At 37.7% G+C, this 20,568-nt stretch overlaps 1 protein-coding gene across 3 annotated transcripts in view; it reads right to left on the bottom strand.

The window, feature by feature from the left end:
• Positions 1-1,403: 1,403 nt before the first annotated feature.
• znf804b (zinc finger protein 804B) overlaps positions 1,404-20,568 on the bottom strand; it is a 125,036-nt gene continuing 105,871 nt past the window's right edge. For all 3 annotated transcript variants that reach the window (XM_088600613.1, XM_088600614.1, XM_088600615.1), the window contains exons 3-4: positions 8,761-8,891; positions 1,404-6,104 (exon numbers count right to left, since the gene is read on the bottom strand). In XM_088600613.1, the coding sequence (XP_088456739.1) occupies positions 2,630-6,104; positions 8,761-8,891 (3,606 nt within the window). In that variant the 3' untranslated portion in view covers positions 1,404-2,629. The remainder of the gene's footprint in view (positions 6,105-8,760; positions 8,892-20,568) is intronic.

Below are 20,568 nucleotides of genomic sequence, written 5' to 3'. Positions count from 1 at the left end.
ATTTTAGATATATGTGAAGTAGCATCCCTTTTTCTGGCAAAGATGTTATGTTGCTTGATGCTGATTAACACTGTAAACATATTTTTCCCACTAACAATATATAAGTCAAACTAGTCAGATAGGCAGAATAGTCTGCAACTTTATACAAGTAAAGAAATAATCAAAGACTAAAAACTGTTATCAAACTGCTATTGCCATTCTTTTTTTAATTCTAGCAGTCAGAAAAGTAGGAAACAAGTGTTGATACAGACCACTGAGCTATAGGAAGGACAAATGCCTGCATCTGATTACCTCTTATTTTAGTACAGCATTTCAGTTCCAATCATTAGTTTTTAATTAAGCTGGAAAATTGAGGGCAGTGGGGCTTCTGTTATATGTAGGAGTCATACAAGAAAAAATATTAAAAACTTCTAAGATCTCAATTAAATCCTCTGATTGCCAATCAACAAATTGCAGCATCTAAGGAAAAAAAAGAAAACAATTAATCCTTGGAAACACCTTAAATCATTTTCCATTACAGAAATTTAATTTCCACATGGACAAAGCTGTTTTTTTTTTCACCCTCATATTGAGGGTGGGTGTAAGCTTTGCCATTCAGACACGGTAAGCAAATTGTCTGAAACACACGTGGTATGAATCTCTTTTCCACATTTCAGTTTCTAGATCTTAATTGCACATGAAAATCATAATGCAAAAAATACAAAACAGTAAAAAACAGAACACGTATACTTATAAAAAACAAACTGAGAGACATGGATGGTCGAGCTGGAGTTGGCATATGGTTGACATGGCTGGCTAACCCACACTGTTGGAGATTGGGTGCTCGACCAAGCTTGTACTGACCCATCTGGCCACGACTGAGCAAAGCTATGCTGGTATCTTGGCTTTTCCAGGATATCTGTGCACATACTGAAATTCGTGGAAAGGAAACAAAACAAGAACCAGAGAAAAGAAAACAGTACTACTAGGTTTTGTGTAATCTTTGAATCCACTAAACAGCAGTTACACAGCACTTGTTTAATAATAAGGAGCATTCAATGTATCTACCTGTACTTTCTCCTAGAAGGTAACTTAAATAGTAGTGTCATGATAGGTTTATGGTGTTTGCTCTTTAAGATGTCAGTCTTTATAATCCGTTTTCACAGATTACAAATATCCTAACATAATAATGGCTAAATAAATCTGGATCTCAGCCCATTTTTCTTCCTTTCTGTGTCTCTATACACTAGGTGCTGTTCTGCGTTTTATTTGTATTGATGTAAGTGAGATCAAGAGCTCAACAATACGAAACCCCTCAGAGTGAGCAGCAAGTGCCTGCAACATTTCACAAGAATGTTCCCCGTCTCCACCTATAAAGACATTCACTCCCACACATTTGAACCAAAGTGGCAAAGAACCATGTCTTGTTCTTTTTATAACATTCATCTTTAATACTTTTCTATCACATTATTTTACATACACTTTAATGTTAGGTACTAACAAAACTCTGCAAAAAATAACAGTAAACAAAAAGTATATTTAAAGGGTATGATACAGAATATTTTACAGTGTTGTGCACCTCACCTCAGCAATATTTGTATTTACATTACAAAGTACAGTACATAGTACATAAATACAGTTCAAGGTATTGAAGGACTTTAAATATATTGGAAAAAATATTATTGCATTATTCTACATTCCCCTACATGGGAGTGCCTAAAAAGCAGCATATCATATGATATAGTCAGTGCAATTTTGATAACTTGCTGACTGCTCAGTGGCATTTGACATTGAAGTATAAAATGTAGCAATTTTTACATATTGTCTAATAAAATGATAATTGTACTGTAAACGGCTAAGTATAAACTTATTACATTCAATTTAAAAGACAATTGTAAAGTTGCATGCTGTGTTAAAAGTCTGAACTATCCCCACCCTGATCACAACCACACACTTTGAACGTGGCTGCTAAGACCTGCTGCTAAGCCAGAATCCTTCGACTCAGTCTTCTCCCCTCTAACCTGGCTCTTGCACACTGATCTTACCAATGCCAAGCCTAACAATGATAACACTGTATATTTCCTATCCTGGAAAAATATAGTGTACAGTATATGTACATTTTATACTTTGCCATTCAAGAAAGTCCAATACTACTGTATATGCTCACAGATTATGAGTGTAAAAAACCTTAAAACATTTGAGATTTTTAAATTTATCTGGGAAGGCGTTTTCTTCCAGCTGGGGCTCAGTCCCATTGAAAATAATTGTTTAAGTCTTCACAAATCGGGAAGACTAACTTGGCCAGGTTAAACATCAAGATCCTTCAGACATCCTTTCCTAGTGCTAATTCTAATATTTCACTAGGACAGAAGTTCTCTGTGAGACGACACACATCTGAAATGCACAGGAAACCTTACTCCTTTGGAAAGAAGTTGTACGTCGTGTGTAGATTTCATTTGAAAGTATACCAAAAAGCACAGAGAATATTTTGCCTTCCAGACTCAAAGACTGGAGTCAACTGAAACCTCAAACCTGTATGGGGTTGTTCGGGGTCAAACACTACCAGTTCAACACAGGAATTACTGCAGTATAACTGACCTCTATCTCTGTTACTGTTTGTAATGTACTGTATTCATAGTGTGCAATGACTTTAACTGCTAGGGCCCGAGTGGTGCTGCAGGTCCTGTGCGGGGAACAGTGGGTGAAATAAGGGGTGCAGATGGAGACCTGAAGCTGCAGCTGCAGCCATAGCAGAGCTGGGAGTCAGTAAGGCGGGGAGAAGGGAGCTGTGTGGCACAGGATGGAGGGCCAGATGGGTTGGGTGGAAGGTAGACGCCGGGATGAAATGAAAAGGGTGGCCTGCCAATAGAGCAGCTGGGTGGGCAGGGAAAAGAGCTGGGGCAATTGGAGAGAGAGAAATGGGTGCAAAGTGTGGCTGAGGCACAGGGTGAATGTGAGCCAGGGGCTGATGACTAGGATGATGGTTCAGGGCAGAAGCGAAGGATGCCATCGAGCGCTGCTGCAGCAGCGTGTGCTGAATGCTGGGAAGGGGGCCTGGTTGGGGTAGGGGGACGGACTGAAACGCTGGCACGGGGCTGAAGCCCGGCACCTCTGAATGAGCTGGGAGCAGCTTCACGTGCTTCCCGAGCAGCTGCTGCTGCATATGCTGCTGAGCCTGGAGCTGCAGCAACCTGTATTTATCAATTTCATCGGGAGTGAAGGTTATGGGCTGCTCAGTCAGAGGGGGTGAAACACATTTTGAGGGCTCTTCCATCTGAGCCTGTTTTTCCTCGGCATAATGGGTACCAGCCTGAAAAGCTGACTCTTTTGGCCACTGCCCCTGGGGATAGTTCTGACCAGGGTCTGGCAACATGATGCTCTCCTTTTCTGTTGAAAAAATGGAAAAAACACATGCCTCTGATGAAAAAGCCCGAGGCATTGCATCAAGTTCCTCTCTTCCTTTAGGGTCTTGTAGTTGCCTCTCAGTCTGTAGTGTATCTGACTTCGGATTTTTGCTCTGCATTGATATAGATTTGCCCTCAGTATTTGGGAGTGGACTCTGAAATTCTGGGGGGTCAACAGGAGTTCTGTTTGTTGCTGCTTCACGGTTACTACTTTTCAATTTGTTATTCTCCTCTCTCTTAACATTTCTTTTGACAGCAGGAAGCTTTCCTATTAATGGTAATGATGACGTACTGTTGTGTTTTTTGCCTATAATGTTTTTATCATTATTGTCTGGAGATTTTTCTACAAACTGCTCAACAGTACTGACATTTGGAGAAGTTCTTGCATGCTTTCTACTATCACTCACTGCAGTATAGCTGGTTTGACATCTAGATTGGATTCCAATGTCTTTTGCTACCTCCATGCTGTTGCTTGATTCAAAATCAAAAGAACACATTTGATCTCTAGAGAAGAAGCTGACTCTCTCTCTATTTGATTGCATATCAATGGATCTGCTTTTACTGCCTGAATGTCTGGATTTAGATCTAGATTTATCGGAATGATGCCTCTTTCTGCTGGAGCTGTACCGCAGGCGAGAACAACTGTGTTGATCTGTACTTTGATCTGAAGTGCTACTACTGTAGGAACTTCTGCTTCGTCTACAAATTGCCCACTGCCTCCTGTTTCTTTTTCGATTGCTGCTCATGCTGTGGCTAAAGTTAATGCCAATCTCACTTGAATCCTCAGACGACGTGGAGTATTTCCTCTTTTTATGACGGTGGGCACTCTTGTAATCCTGATGGGAATCATGTTCTCTTGCTGAGCAGTGAGCTGTGTCACCACTGGAGCTGTCATCACTTGATCTGTAGCTGGAAAAGGTTTTGCTACAGCTTGAAGTGCTGCCATGTGTTCTGGAGTAGCTAGTGTCTCTTTTTGATGATGACTTGTAAGATGACCCACACGAGGATGAACATCTTTCAGATCGATAGGATCCACCCTCACTATCAGTATCCAAATCTGAAAAGCTGCACCAAGAGCCAGACTTCTCACTAGAAGACTTAGTGGAACCTTTCCTTTCACAAACTCCAACATTTAAGTTGCATTTTAAATGATCATTGTTTGCCTTTAAATCAATGTGATCTGGAGAGGTTTCTTCACTATAATTTTTACCACTGATATTAAGAAATGTTTGCTTTTGATTTTTACCCAGTACTGTGGGAAGCAAGTGCTTTATATTTCTTTGACTTTGATCTATTAGGTCACTATCATTTGAAGTTTCATCCTTTAAAGATTGCTTTCCTAATCTATATCTTTTTGTGCTCACACCTTTGCTTAGTGACATGTTTAGCCATGTAGACTCTATGCATGCTTCAGGCTCTAACTGGGAATTTACATTGTGCTTACAACTAGAGCTTGATGTATTGTCTGCTTCTAATTTAAGATTGGGAGTTTTGCATGCTTTGTAATGTTTTGTACTCTTTGGCTTGGTTTGGTTATTACATTTATTTTCTGGGTGACCCGGGGTTTGTAGCTCTATAGTATCCAAGTTGCTGTGGTCATTCTCTCTATCATTGTTTTCATCAGCAGTTACGATCAACTGACATTTCTCTGTACTTGAATTCTGCACGTCATCATGAGCATTCTGTCTGTTTTTGGAGTGCTTAAAATCAAAGTACAGAGGATTACAACTATATGAAATGTAGGGCTCCGTTTTTGTATAAAGTAAAAGCTCTGATGGCCATTTCAACATAGTTGACCCATCTTTGTTAAGAACATTTAGGAAGGGACCTACTTTCTTATTCAGCTCATCACAACCCCCATATACATTTTCCACACAATATGTATCATCTGCCTCCATGGCATTGTTTTGAGAGTCCTCGGTTTTGACTGTGACTGTATCATAGACAATTTCTGTGCCTTTTTCCATTTGAATAGTCTCTTGTATAAGAGTTTTTCTTTGCATTTGCCTTGAGTCTCCCTCAGCCTGCCCACCTTTGAGACTGATATCACTCACAGCATAACAGTTTGTCTTATTCAGTTCATTACTTTCTGTTTCTGATTGAGATCCTAAGCTCGACTCTCTCAGTTCTTTGTCCAAAGCAGAGTTCTCAAGCGACCCAGAGGGTACTGTTAATGGAAAACACTGGTCATCAGTTGTACTATGTGCTGAAGTAATTTGGTTGAATTCAAGGCATTTGTCCTTGCTCTCTTGCATGTTTTTGTCCATTTGATATTCTGTATGTCTTTCCTCCATAATATCTAGTGTAGTATTTCCAGGTAAAGGATTAGAAGATCTAAATGTTTCAAGAGTTTGCTTCACTTTATGTGTTGGAGGAGTTTCTCTGTCGTTGGATTCTTCTGTGTTGTCACTGAAAACTGATGCAGAGGACTCAAGCTTCAGCTGGGCCTTTTTAGAGAAGCAAAATGAGACACCAGCCCTTTGGTTGCTGTAATCTGAAGATGAATTTAAGCCAAATTGGGTATTTCGGATGTGGAGCCTTTCTTTAGTGACAAGCAGGTCTTGCGAACGTTTGGGTGCTTTGTTTGGGGCATTGTCTTCATGGGAAAGAAAGATGTAGTGATTTCCATTTCCGTAGTCCTTCTCAGAGATGCCTTTTTCTTGTTGTTGGACCTCAGCTGTGACTGTTGTGGCCCTGAACTTTGGGCCACTTCCAGGACCACTGTGGATAAAAAGAAGCATGACGTTTTAGAACCTTTAAGGAAGGCGTAAAGGACAAGCAATATAACTGAGCAACACTGAAGGTGAAATGTGGAAATATAGAAGCACCACAGGAACAACCTATTCATTTGCTCGTGGCACAGACTGGATTTTAATTGTTGACGGCCTGTAATCACACTGTAGCAACTCTTGTCCCTCAAGGGATCTTCAGAATGTTGCAGCTGTGCTGTGCGCAAAAATGTTTTTTTTTAGAAAATACTGTGTAAATCAACAAGCCTGTTTCTCTAGATACAGTAAAGACATAAACACATGCTATAATATTAAACCTATCCTGAGCATCAAAATAAATTGCTTTAGCTACAAGAAATTCACAGTTATCAGCAAAAAAGTATGCAATCTTTTCTATTACATTTGAACAGGATAAATTCATTATTCTAATAGCACGTCATGAATGTTATGAACTGTGAAAATCACAGGATAATGGTGTGTATCGCCACTTTTGAAAGACATACAAGCAGTATATCTATGACATGCTGTACAAAGGTTGCATCTAAAGTGTTGCTCCAACATGTAAATGGCACAAATCTACTTTATTATTTTAGTGATAATTGGAGCATATTTGTTCCTTTCTATGTATTTCTTTCTTGGTTTTCTTGTTTTGACATTCAACCAACTAAATTGCCTTATCACCTGTGTCCAACAATCTCTTTAACTCATGGAGTAACATATTGCTTCTGTAATAGTCAAAATGACTCTAGTGTATCATGGTTGCAAGGTACTGTATTTCACCATGATTGCTTGAGTAATGCAGTTGTGTCCTGTATAAATAGCCCAAAATAAGTTATTATGGGCAAATATTCACTTAATCCCATTAATATACCTGGTTGTACAGCTTTGGACCTATTCTGGAGCACTGACAGGGCCCAGCAAGGCAGAGCAGCCAGAGGGCTGAACTGCACTATGTGGTTCTTGAGTGGAAAAGAATGAAGGAGTACTATATAGTACGTAGACAGCAGGAACAAGTGTTCTTGGGTATCAAAACATTAGTCAGAGAACCAAGGTCAAAGAGGCTGAAAAATTCCTGAATATGTGCCTCATCCCCTTATCTACCCAGAGACTGTATGTAAGCCGCTGAAAACCTGATTTCTATAGCTATCTCCTGCAGTAGCTTCATTGCATTGTAAAACTTTAAGTTTTTTTTTTACTGAGCAGTAATCTCTCCAAGTGAAGCTTGCTGGGTGAATGCCAGTTGAGCTGAACAAAATAGAACATTCTCTGTATTGTCATGAGAGTCGTTTTACCATTACAGCAGCAAAGGTGAGCACATTTGTACACAATGTTCTAAATGAAGTCTGACTAAACCATTGTACAGTTTTAATATGGCATCCCATGATTTGAATTATCCCAAGTATCCTATCTTTTGCTGGTCTTTTTTTATTGTTTCCCTTCATTGTCTACAAGAGGGAAATGATTAATCATAAACATCAAATATCTTTCATTGGTATTAAGTACACAGTTTACCAACTATCGTTTTTCACGTTTACCACATATTTAACAAAATTGCATGTTTCATTTGACCTTTTAATTATCAGCTTTTTGTATAATGAACTATAAGCACATTTTTCAGGATAATCATTATGCGACTTGGCCTTTCAGTGAGTCCTGTCTATGTGAGAATATAGAAATAATAAAGTCAATTGGAGCCTACCACATTGAGTCATTCATCAATAGCCTGCTTTTAAACTATTGTATGATCCACTGTGGTTAGTAATCTAAAATAACACTGAATACAATGCACATGTCAGTTACAGTTCATTAAATTCTGATTCGCCCACTTACGCTGAACTGCCACTGTAGCGAATACATTTATTATTCTTGTGCTGTAGAACACAGCAATAAAAATGTCCCATTTTATTTTCTCAACCAACATATACATAATGAGAATTTAATAATTTAATTAAAATTGTAATTGTGTCTTTTCACATAATGAGTTTAAGAAGGAGCTCTTCTATTTTCTTCTAATGTGAATTACACATTTATTAAAATGATGTTATTATCTACAACAGAATAAGAATAAAGGAAGAACACAATATTTAATCAGGGATGTATCTGGGTCTAACTCCTGCTGCTGAAAGAAGCCAAAACAAAACCTTTATTTGCAGGAACACGTGTTGCAGGAAATTCTACAGGTTTAAACATCTGGGTCTCCTTAATTGCAAATGAGCAACATGTGTCACTCCATGTGCTATGTGCTACCCAAAGAGTGCACTAGATTAGTGTACTAGATTACTAATGTGTAATCTACTGTATATGTAAGATATTTTTCAAGCACAGAATATAAAGTCTCATGATTTGAAACAAATCAAGCCGAACATTAACATTAAAAATCTACATTGTGTCAACATTAAAAATCTAACAAAACTCAATAATTAGCTTAATATTCAATTTATTAAACAATAATATGTGAAAAAAAATTCTATTCTGGGGGATTGTTAAGGGAAAAAAAAAGAATTTTCTGTTATCCAACCTGTACATAAAAAAATGAAATATTTCAAGAACATATTTCTCAGCTTGTTCAAACAAATACAATCTGAGCCCAGTCTCATAGCCGAAGAGATACAGCACCGTGTGACAGCTGCATAACTGAGAGGACTAACCATTCTGATTGCTTCCGGAGTTCTGCAAGCTGATGTAACCTTCTGAGAGCTCTCTCCTGTTTCTTCTCATCTTTCCAGGACTTCGAGGCGACGTTGCGAGCAAACTCTCTCTGCTTCAACTCCTTCAGCCTCTGCAGCCAAACAATAAGGAAAGGCTGTGACACTGGAAATGATTCACTATCAGAAATCAATGCATTAGAAGACCAGCATGCAATTAGTCCAGCAATTTGTAATCTTACGTGTTGTTATCATTTAAATTCCACATTTACAAATCAGTTTAATCGGACATGCCTTCCAATTTGAATTTGGATCGTGGTGTTCAGATTAATTATGCTTTTAATGAAATGACACAGATGGAAGAGCACCCTTCTGTTGAAAGCATTAATGGAGGAGGGGTGGGGAGCATTCACCATCTATTCAAAAATGAACAGAGAAAATCTGATTCAAATGATTGTTATTGTCATACACACTCTCATGTTGGTAGTAACCATCAATTATATTTTTCTGCTTCATTCCTCTTTGTTAAATATAAATTCATTTATCTGGCCAAATGCTAATTAAGAAGGAGTAGATGCATAATTTTAAATAGCTTGCTTTATTGGCTCCATACATCCAATTAAGGGAATTGGAGGCTGAACACGAGGCTGATTGAACCCCACCTCGTTTTGTGAGGAATGAGGCAGGGAGCTGCTGCAAGGGTGATAATGAGGTGGACAATAATGATAATGTGTGAGTGGGTGCTCTGGAATCATGATATTTTTATGGAGGTGAGTGAAAGTGGGCAAGGTTAGTGTTTGACCTTCCTCCAGAGTTAAAAACTGCATTTGACCTGCGTAGCGTTTTCTCCTATGTTTTTGCTGAAAAGCCTTTTCTATTCTTGCAACCTGCATGTAATATTTGATAATGTGATACATAGAATGATTTAACATACTGTATGTTTATTTTGTTGTTTTGTTTTTTTCACAAAGCTCCTCACTGACTATCAAAATAAAAACATGAAATGTTCTGTGCATCTGTACTAAACTATTGTTTTTTGTGCTTAAGGGCTTAAATCCTACCCAGCTCCTTAAGGTATCCTTTTAACATGTACACACACTGTATACTGTATATACACATTTCTTCCATGTTGGCTCAGCTACTTTTTTCAGATGTTGTATTTGAAATCACATCACTATGAAGGACAAAATGCATGTGATCTGTATGCTTGTAACTACATTCTGCCTACTCTCCTGACCACTGCAGAAGCCATTATTGTCAGGGTGTCATTAGGTGAAGAGGGAGAGAAAAATATGTTTGCAAAGCCTTGTCCACAGTTGACACCTGCCATAACTCAGCTGTCACTGCATTGCTTCAAGAAAGTGTACAGGAAGTACAGCAGTGTCGTTTCTAACCTGTCAAAGACACAAGCGAAAAAGCAATCTGGTTCTGCAGGAAGCAGGCAGTGAATAACATTGCCATTTCACTACTTTGACAACTGGAATGGCAGTCAGAAAAGCAAACACACTAGCACTATGAACAGAACATCCAGCTGTGCAGCGCAATTGTTTTTTAAAAAAAGGACTAATGACGCAGGTGTCAAGAGAATGGGAGGGCACAAACATACAAGAATACAGCTATTTGCGCTATTTTAAAGGAACTCACACTTCGAACTGCACTCCAAAAATTAGAAGCATGTTTTTGAAGAGTACATCAGCTGAAAATGACATGTCCATAAAAAAGAAAGAAAAAAGTAGAAATAATACAAACAATGCACAGCACTGTAAGAGCAACTTACCAACCAAGAACAAACATGTAGTGATACATCTATGACCACATATTTGTATTTTTAAATGGGTGATTGTTATTTTTTTTTAGCATCATGAAATGTTGCAGGGTCATCCAAAGCATTTACTTATACAGTACTTCAGTTTCCTGCGACTGAGATCTGGACGACTTGTCTGGCCATTGTTTTTCACACAGCACAGAAAGAAAGAACACTTAATGAATAATCAAGTGTGTCTGTTTAATGAGGAACAGTTCTGAGCCTGTATCTTTGCAGGGTTCCACTGCCTGGTGTCAACACACAGGCTGGAGTGACACTTAAGAGCCAAACAACTTCTGTGCTCTGCATTTTAAGCTACAGCTGTTCCTCTTTATACAGAACAATGTCAATATTTATTAAACATTCAAAATCAAGCTCCACAATGTATAAACAAAATATGACACATACCTTTTGGATACAACAAGTAAAAGAAGAATGATGAGGTTATTGAGATTTAAGAGGTTATTAAGAGATTTATACAGTACCTTTAAAGGTATAAATCATAGAATTTACAGATTATACATATTAATAAAAGCACAAATGCACAGATGCACACATGCACACTCAGTTACTACCAGATCTATGATAGATCTAATTACAGTATAAATAATACAGTACAGTGACCTCAAATTCATTCAATCCCCTGATAACATAGTTTACAATTATTTATAGCGCTTATGACTTTGTACTGTAAAATGCTATTATGAATAAAGTATATCATTATTGGAATTTTAAGTGAGGCACATTATCCTAACTATAACTCATTCTGCTATGTTTTGTTCCTATTTCAACTGGGCAGACACTGTAGATAGGTAAGGTCCCCTTTTCAGGCCGTAAAGGCCCATGGGGAATGGGGGGCAAAGGACACCATTTTTCTTGACCATCCAACACTGGAGGTGGAGGTGATGTGGGCAGCATCACACTCCGGCTGGCCTATTACCCCCCAGAAGGATTAACCCCGGTACTCATTTGGAAAGCAGGCTGAGTGGACCTGGGAGCCGTCTGGAAGGAATTAGAGCAAGCTCCATCGCTTGCCCCTAGCAAGAATTGAACCCGGGACTTTCCAGTCAGGAGCTAGAAGCCCTTGCCGTCTGAGCTACCACCTATACTACTGTATCATACTTTATTGTACATACTGTATTGCCCAGCTAAAAGAATGACATGCATAACTTACTGTAGGTGCATTCTGCTGTTTTATTTTTCAACAGTAATCCACAGTATTATCTTAAGTCAGTCATTTACAAAAATTGTTATGATTACAATAATTTTATTGTTGTATTCACACATCTTCATTTTCCCTAGATACCAATTATACAGAATGATATAAACGACACATTTAATAGAAAATGAAATTATATGACTTATAAAAAGGAACAGCTGCATAAGAAGGTATGCCCGTCCTTAGCAGCAAAAACCACATTGCACTCACTGACCTAAACAGAGGGCATTTGACACTCTTATGAACTCTCCACACTCTCGAGCTCTGCTGGAGTCCCAGCTTTCCTCAGAGGTGCCTTAAGGGGTTTGAATGTCAAGTCATCTGATTCCAACATACAGTATATATGGAGATTAAGCCCAATAAGGTAAGGCTTGATTTATGTGAGAGCACAATGTGATCCAAGAACAGGCTGACAAGGATGGATTCCACTCACATGGATTATATGTGACAACAAGACTACCTCCTGTTCTGTGAGATCTAAGGAATGCTTCCACACCACACTAAGCACTTCCAAATGAATGTCAAAAGGGCATTTTTTTAACTAAATGGTCTTGAATGGGCAAGATAAAAATTAAAACAGCTATCCACACTGTAACAAGCTACATATGGTTCCCTTTGTTTGCCAGTGCCTTCCGAGATCTTAAACATGCACACTGACTGGTACGGGAGCCATACTGTAGCACTGCAATCACACAACTGATTTTCAGACTTACTGTTTACTGTTGCAAAGGGTTTGATCACTTATACTATCATTATTTCCATTTTCTTTCGTACTAACTCTCTCACAGAGTTTTTTGCGTAGATTGTAAAAAATATGTGAAAACTGAATACTTAGGTATTGTATGAACATATGCCTAATCACATTTACACATATGATATTTATGTACTGTATATGAAAGAGAGACAACTAAATAACAGTTATTTGATAACAGTTAACATAAATAGACTAAGCAGTTCTCGCAAAACATTATGTTTTGTAATAAGACAATGTCTTATTCACAGGAAGAGAAAAATCTGTATTGAATTACAGTAGCTACGGTACATCTCTGTTTCATTTGGTCAGGATATACAGTATATTATACACTGAGATTGTAATGTACTTTATATACATTCAACATGAACTATTTGTGTGCTTATCACTTGGTAACAGATAACTGTTATATTATTAAATTAAATAAAATGTATATATTTAAGAAGACAAATGCTCAAGTATATTTTTTTTATTTCACAGAAACTCTTTTGAATGGTGGGTGACTCTTTCTGAAGGAGGTGATGGATGGGGATTTTTCACACTCAGTTCAATTCAACATAAGTGTGAACATGAGTTATTTCAAAATAGAAATTATGTCATTTTTATCTGACACAGTTACTGATTTTTTTATTAACTGAAACCTGTCTTTTTAAACACAAGAACTCTGCCTTTGACACAAACTAAAACGGCACAAATGCTAGCAAATATGTACAAAAACACACTGGGAGAGAGCTTCAGGCTAGTTGAAATTGCCTCTGCACTCTCATCAGTCCCATCTCACCAATAAACATATTTACTGGGACCTGACATTTAAAATTCTAGGGTAAGAACAAAAACACTCTTCCAAATCTACTCTGGGGGAAGGTGAAAATGAAATGTTCTGATTTAAAGACTACACTATTTTCCTATTTTTACAGCTGTAACAAAGATCTATTAACTGATTAGAAAATCATGTTCAAGTGTAAGCAGATTCATTTAAGTAAATAATTTTGACTAACCAGGTGTTGACTAGGTTTTTTGCACTGCTGACAGAAATGACTCCCCAAGGGATCTGGATACTGGTGAGTTCTCATTTTTAATCTTAATGTCATATGGAACTAAGATAATATTTTATCTTATCTTAGTTACAGTAACATGGGCAGCACTCATTCTACACAGGACTATGGTGACCTTCCTGATGCATTCAGATTTGACAGATTCAAAGACATTTCCTGTTCTCAGTTTTAAACGTACTAACTGTATATGTACTGTAGTTTCCAGAGTCCTCTGGCTCATATTTCACAATTGAATGTAAAGACATCTACTGGGTTGACTTTTTCAGTGAATATTTATACAAGGTTCCCTTGTAGTCTTCTCTGTTTTAAACTAAAACAGTTCAGTTTTTCCAGGCTTTCAGCAAGTAGCAGTATAAGACAGTAGGTCATGGTAATGTTGCACTTCTCTGGATTGATTCCAGATTAGCAATGACTTTTTTGTAACAAGATAAAATTATACACAATTATACATAATATTCTAAATGAGATCTTAAAAGTACATTGAACAATTTTATCATAGCATCCCTTGATATAATTTCTACATTTTTGTTATATATCCTACTAACATTTTGTTTTTTTACTCCTTTCCCACATTATATAGTTTTTATAGCCTGTTGAGGCTCCTCTTCAATCTCAGTGTTTCCCAGTTTGTATCAGTAGTTTATATATCTCAGCAAACGTGACTAGTTTACAGGCGATACCTGAATCTAGATTGATAATTGATTAATTGATATAAATTAGGAAGCATATTGGTTCTGGCACTAAGCCCTGTGGTACTCCACTAATTGCACCATCTCAGTTTGAGGATTCATCCCTTATCTTGCTTTCTATCCATTGGCCAGTTCATAATTCATTCTTTCCCATGTATTTCCCCAGAATGTCTGTTGCCTGTAATTTGAGAATAAATCTTTTATGAGAAATCTTATCTAAAACCTATTGAAGATCTAAACCATGGTATCAAATGCCCTGCATGTGTCCATTACTGTTGCTGCTTGTTCAAAGTACTCTAACAAGTTAATCAATCATCCTGCCTTTTTAAAATATATGCCTTATTTACTATCCCCTAATTTTTGCATTTCCACATAAAGAATAAAAGCAGCCGTTTTTATTACATGTCTTGTTTAAATGCCACTTTGAGCTTGTACAATCTAGTTTAGGTAAATCTTCCCCTTAATTCAACCGTTGAACTAATTTTTCACTTCTCCTGCAGTGGTCGTTGCACAGTAGTTGCAATGTGTCAGCCAGTTGATCTTGCACTGCAGTGTTGAATGAAAAGCGACCACTTTGGGATCATTTGCGATGCAAATTATGATGCAAATGAAAGCAATTAATGAATAATTTTGGGTTTCGATAAACACACTTAAAGGAAGCAACTGCTAATCCTAGAGAACAACATCCTCGAAAAATCCTATGCGAGTAAGGATCTGTGAAATGTACAGTACATGCTTGTGAAACAAAGATTTTCAAACCTGATGGGGGTAAAACTAAAATAATGACAATGCACACAAAGGAGAGGAATCCCTTTTGAATTGTATTCTAGATGGTAAAATCTCAAACAATAGTGAGCTATGCATACTGTAGCATCACTTTTTCCTCAAAGCATATTAAAGACACCATCATTCTGTGGAGGACCAACCTTAAACAGAGCAAGAAGAAAAGCAAAGGTCTTAAAAATTTTACACATAGCGTAACCTGTCATGGTTTAAACACTGAACTACATGTGGCGTTACGCAGGGGTGTGTTTAGTGTGGAGGCGGAGCCCCAGATGAAGGGCGATGCCTTGCCTTCGTAGTCCAGCTGTTCTGGCTGCTTGAGGATGAGCCACAGCTGTGAAGGCTCTATAAGAGCACACTGGACACCCCCGGAAGGGGAGGACCATTTCTCTGGCAGCTCAGGAGGAGACTGTACCCGCGTAAGGCTGTCGTTATTCATCTTTTTGCCTGTCCCGTCACGTATCTTTACCACTGACCTTCTCCCACGTTAAGTTCTTATCTCGTTTTGGCCTTGCGCTGCCAGCTCTTGCCCTGTAAGCGGGGTCCAGTCTGGTCCCCACCACCAAGTGGCTTCTTTATCCAAGGCTGGACCCCGTTAAATCGAGGAAGCCCGGCCTGGATGTTGTAACGCACAGAGGCACACATTTCTTTTTGCTTTTTGTTCTTGTTTTCCACCTTTTTTTGTGTTATTTTCGGTTCCTGCTAGCCTCCCACTGGTGCTTCTGTCCCTCAGTTGGGGGCGTTGACTTTTGACCAGTTCTTGCCGCGGGTCCGCCCTCTCCCACAATGCTATATACACCATGCTCTTGAAGTAATACATCAGTTAACAGGATTTTCACACTAAGCACAGTTTACTATCACATTCCAAGCCTTGCTGGAAAAACTGAATATTGTGTTAAAATCTACCTATCCTTGAATGGTTTTTGTGCTATATGAAAGTGTAGAATAAACAGTATTGTAGCTAAGTGTAACAGGGCACATTTGAGCCTGTTATAGTAATGTAATCTCCTAAAGACCTAGACAGTGTAGTTCACTGCTGTCTAGGGAGAGGTGCTGTCTAGCGGTGTGCCTGTGAGCTGCAAGGACTGAATCCTGGAAGTGTCAGAACTGTACTTGCCCCATAAGCTATTTGCAGATATGTGCAGTATTTGAGTTCACAATTTACAATACCTTCACCACAGCTGAAAAATATAAACTATGTTTTATCTAGAGAAGTCTATGTAAATTAAAGTTGATTAAACAGACCATTAACCAGTATACTTCACCTAACGTCGTGTAGCTGCATTTGATGTGTCAGCATTAAGACATCTGCCAATTGATGGCTGCATTTAACATGATCTATTTCATGTGTTTGTAGACAATTATGCACATAATTATGCACTGGAAACACCTTTGTCAGCTCAGTGTTAGGGGAACAAGTGCTTTCACATAACTGAAAATAAAATCAACTTGTTATGACACACTCCAAACCATAAAACCAAATACGTTCGAGATTATACTGTCCATTACAGATTCATGAGGAATTACATCACCCAATAAGACAATACTGCACGTTGAGGAACATGTACTGATAATACGGGCATGAGAAGCTTAGCCTTGGCCTGGCTGGTGGTCAAACCCCTGGCTGCAGGAGTTAACCAAGAGGTAGCTGCAAGAGTAGAGACGGCGAGGAGGTGGGACGCAGTACGATGAATGCAAGGAAGAGAGGGGTCCACTTATGGTTCGCTCATTTCTAGCTTTTTTGTTCTTTATTTTTTACACATTTTCTGTCTTATCCTTGTTATTTGGAGCCAGATTTCCTTCCCTCTTCCGATTTTAACTGACAGAATTCTTTCATTCTTCAGCCTTTCATCAATTAGTGAAATGGATGCTACCAGCATTTTCAGGTCTTAACCCCCCAATCAAAGGAATATTAGATCTTCTCAGAGCCTGAAGAGGCTGTGTGAAATGGGATTTGACAGTTGAAACTAACCATGTCCTTGTGTGATTTAGCCCAGATTAGCAGATTTGTATTACTCTAAATTACTTTATAAATGTCTCAGCCCTATAACGACCTTTTAAATATCTCTGTTAACTAACATCTGACCTACAGTATGCAGCGTTAATTAAAAAAAAACAAAGGAGCCCTTCTATAGATGGGTTTGAAGAAATATCCCAGCAAGCAACAGCCAAAAGGCAGGAGACACCCCGAAGGGAACGCCAGTCCAGTGAAGGGCACACACCGTACAATGGCAGACCCTGCGCTCTGACCCCAAGCTTCTCTCCCTGTCTGTGCTTCTGTGTCTCCATGGAGAAAAGCTGGGGTATGCGAAAAGACGAATTCCTAATGCAAGAAATTGTATAGGGCTAATAAAGAAACATTATCATTATCATTATCAGACACGACACGCACACATCTACAAACCAGGGCCACTTTTTTCAGAATCCAATTATGCCAGTGTGTCTTTGCACTGTAGGAGCAAACCGGAGCACCAGTAGGAAACCTACTTGAACACAGGGAAAATAAAGACTTTGTGCAGATAGTTACCAGGAATTAAACCCAGGGCCCCAGCAATTCTTCCCACTGCGCCAGTCTGCCGCCTCTATATGGGGAAATAATTCTTTAAATTCATATTTGGAATCCATAAAGACTGAATAGCGATGTACAGGCTACATCCTAACCCATGTATTTTAAAATCTGTTCTTAGCTAAAGGTATGTAGTCTCTTTGCAAAAAGGCCACAAAAATGTTTTGTTCACTTCAGCGTATTCTTTTGAACTAACTGATATTAATTTAAAAAATCAACCGGTATATAAATATACAGTAGCAGCTCCAGACAAGGGAAAAACAACATAAAAGAAATGCTCTCAGCAATATAAATCCCATGTGACATAGTTTACTTTTCTTTCTTTGAATGGGCACCTTATTGAAGTCTGGAGATAAAAAGTAGGACAGTCAATTCAACTATAAGGTTTTTAGACTTTTACCAACCACATTAATATAAACGTAACCAATTCCTGTTTCAGTTTATCTCTGTTAATCTGATTTTTGTTTTACAAATTCTGCTTCTTATCCAATTAGGTTTTCCTAAAAATGTGTAATATCTTTATAGTTATACTGTACTTACGGATACTTACGGATCAAAGTGATATCTAAGGGATAACAGACAGTATTTTGATTTTGTGTCTGTCATCCCCTAGGTGAGTAACACAATTAATTTTGAGTTGTGTACTATATTAATTCTGAATCACACATCCATGGTCTCCATGCAAATGTCTGTGTGTATAGCAGAGAGGGTTCAATCTGTATGTTTACCCCTTGGTAAATAAGTAATGGTACAAAATAACTTTTTTTCTTTCAGATCTCCTATTTAATGCACATCTATTCTTGTCTTTATCTATACTTGTCAGGTAGTAATATATGTAGGACCACATCTGCAGCAGTGGGCCCAGGAGGCTTGACAAGGGCAATAGACAATAAATGCTTTCAGTGAAAATCCTTCTCAGCCTGACAAGTGGATAAGAGTTAAAGCTATTTCATTATATTCACAGCTGTAATTTAAGGAGAAACAGGAAATTATAAGACATTGTTTCAAATTCCAATAATATTGAGATAGACAAATAATTCACTTGGAAAATGCTCCTATCATATAAATGTATTCTCTGCAGCAAATTGCACTCTGTAGCTTTAAGAACAAAAAGAGATTGCAATTTACAAGGCCCTAAGAGTCTTTTTTGCATACTCTTAAAGTGACGTCTGTCTCCCTACTCACTTCATAGAATTATTACTTCAGACTTTTTCATGAAGAAAAACCATTTTGCTTCTGTTTAGATTTAGTCTAGAAGAAGATATTCCCTAAAGAAATAAAATGTTCTGAGGAAATTTGATTTCTATTAAATTAGGAGAACACCACGCTGTTTCGGAGCAATCACACCACATTGTATATTGCAGTAAAACCAGCCAAGGCAAATAAAAACACACTGGAGATACTTAGTATGTTTTTTTTTAAATAATGATATTCTGATGGTAGCATTAGGCTTTTATGTTCTATATCTGTGGCATCAAACAGTCAATAATAGTGACAAATTAAGAAAAAACATTTTCACTAGCTATACTATATGTGTAGGATTCATCGATTATAAGAAAGTATTGTAATTCATATTCTGTTCTGTATATATGAAGGAACAAAAGCATCAAAACTACCTCCATGAATCTAATCATCACAGATCACAAGAAGGGAACATGATCAATAAGCCTTCACAAGGACAGCACTCAAATCAACATCCAAAATAATGTCTGTCAAGGGCATAAAATATCTCCAAAATAGCTCTTTACTGCTGCATTGGAATTCATTATAAGACCAAGGTTTATGAACAAAAGGCTTTGAAGAGTAATAGAAAGTATTTAAATCACATATACAGTAATCTGAGGATGACATGTTTGCCCCAAACCCAGAGTTGCATTGAGGAAAGCAAGAAGTACTGTATATGCAATTACTGTCACAGCAGGTCTGAAAATGATCTTAAAGAAACTAAACTGAAGTTTAATGAAGATGTTTCCCCAAGGAAATTGAAAAAATAGTATCAGACTGGAGGATGTCATAATTCCTGTGTATGTGGGTCTAATATTATTAGCTTAAAACCAGTTGCAGAGCGTTTGGAAGTTTAAAAATAAAAGGGGACCTAGATCGGTGAATGTTTATTTTATACAGTACAGTATGTAAAACTATGACACAGAAAATTAGTACCTGAATTGGACACATTTCTACGTTTCCTTTAAATTTTGTCTCTTTTTATCTCATCTACTGTATGTGTTTATATTGACACACATATACTGTATATATATTATATTCACTTTTCTGTGGAAAACTATCTTTTCATAATTGATGTCTAATGAATTACTAAAGTACCTGTATTTGTATTATGTTTAACCAAAATATGAAGTCTTTCACAAAAGTCACTATTTGTACTGAAGTAGAATTTTTAATTGGATCCTTTCTTAGCGAGCTCAAGTGTCTTTTCCCCCTAGCAAATAGCTCCCTTAACTACTGCTTCTCTATGGCTCTGAGTCAGTTGGCAATCTTTGGTCCTGGTTTTATGGGTCATCACTAAATCATCAATCTCTTAACACTTGGAACACTTTTGTTTTGACCACTTAAGTAGGTAATCTGTGCAATTAAGATGTTAAGAGATTACATGAAATGAAAAGCTCGGTTGTTCTCAAAGGATCAAGACTGATTTCACCGAATCAATTAGTTTACTAAATTGATCAAAACTGATGTCTCCTGTCCTGTGAAAATTTCTAAAATAATTTTTACAATTTAAAGTATTTATGGGTAATCTTTAAGATCTCATAGATTTTAGATATCTTGAACCAGGGTCTGCCACACTAGTTATAGATATTATACAGTATAAACACATGGTTTCAATTATTGAGTGACCTGCTTAATCATTTTATTCCAAATAAGGTGTTGAATAATCATTTGGTGGAGCATCTACATTTCATCACAATAACAATCCTGAACACACAAA

The sequence above is a fragment of the Lepisosteus platostomus genome, chromosome 12, assembly GCF_059453375.1.
Source record: "Lepisosteus platostomus isolate fLepPlt1 chromosome 12, fLepPlt1.hap1, whole genome shotgun sequence".
In the NCBI taxonomy this organism is placed as follows: domain Eukaryota; kingdom Metazoa; phylum Chordata; class Actinopteri; order Semionotiformes; family Lepisosteidae; genus Lepisosteus; species Lepisosteus platostomus.
This window is presented reverse-complemented; position numbering and strand designations above follow the sequence as displayed.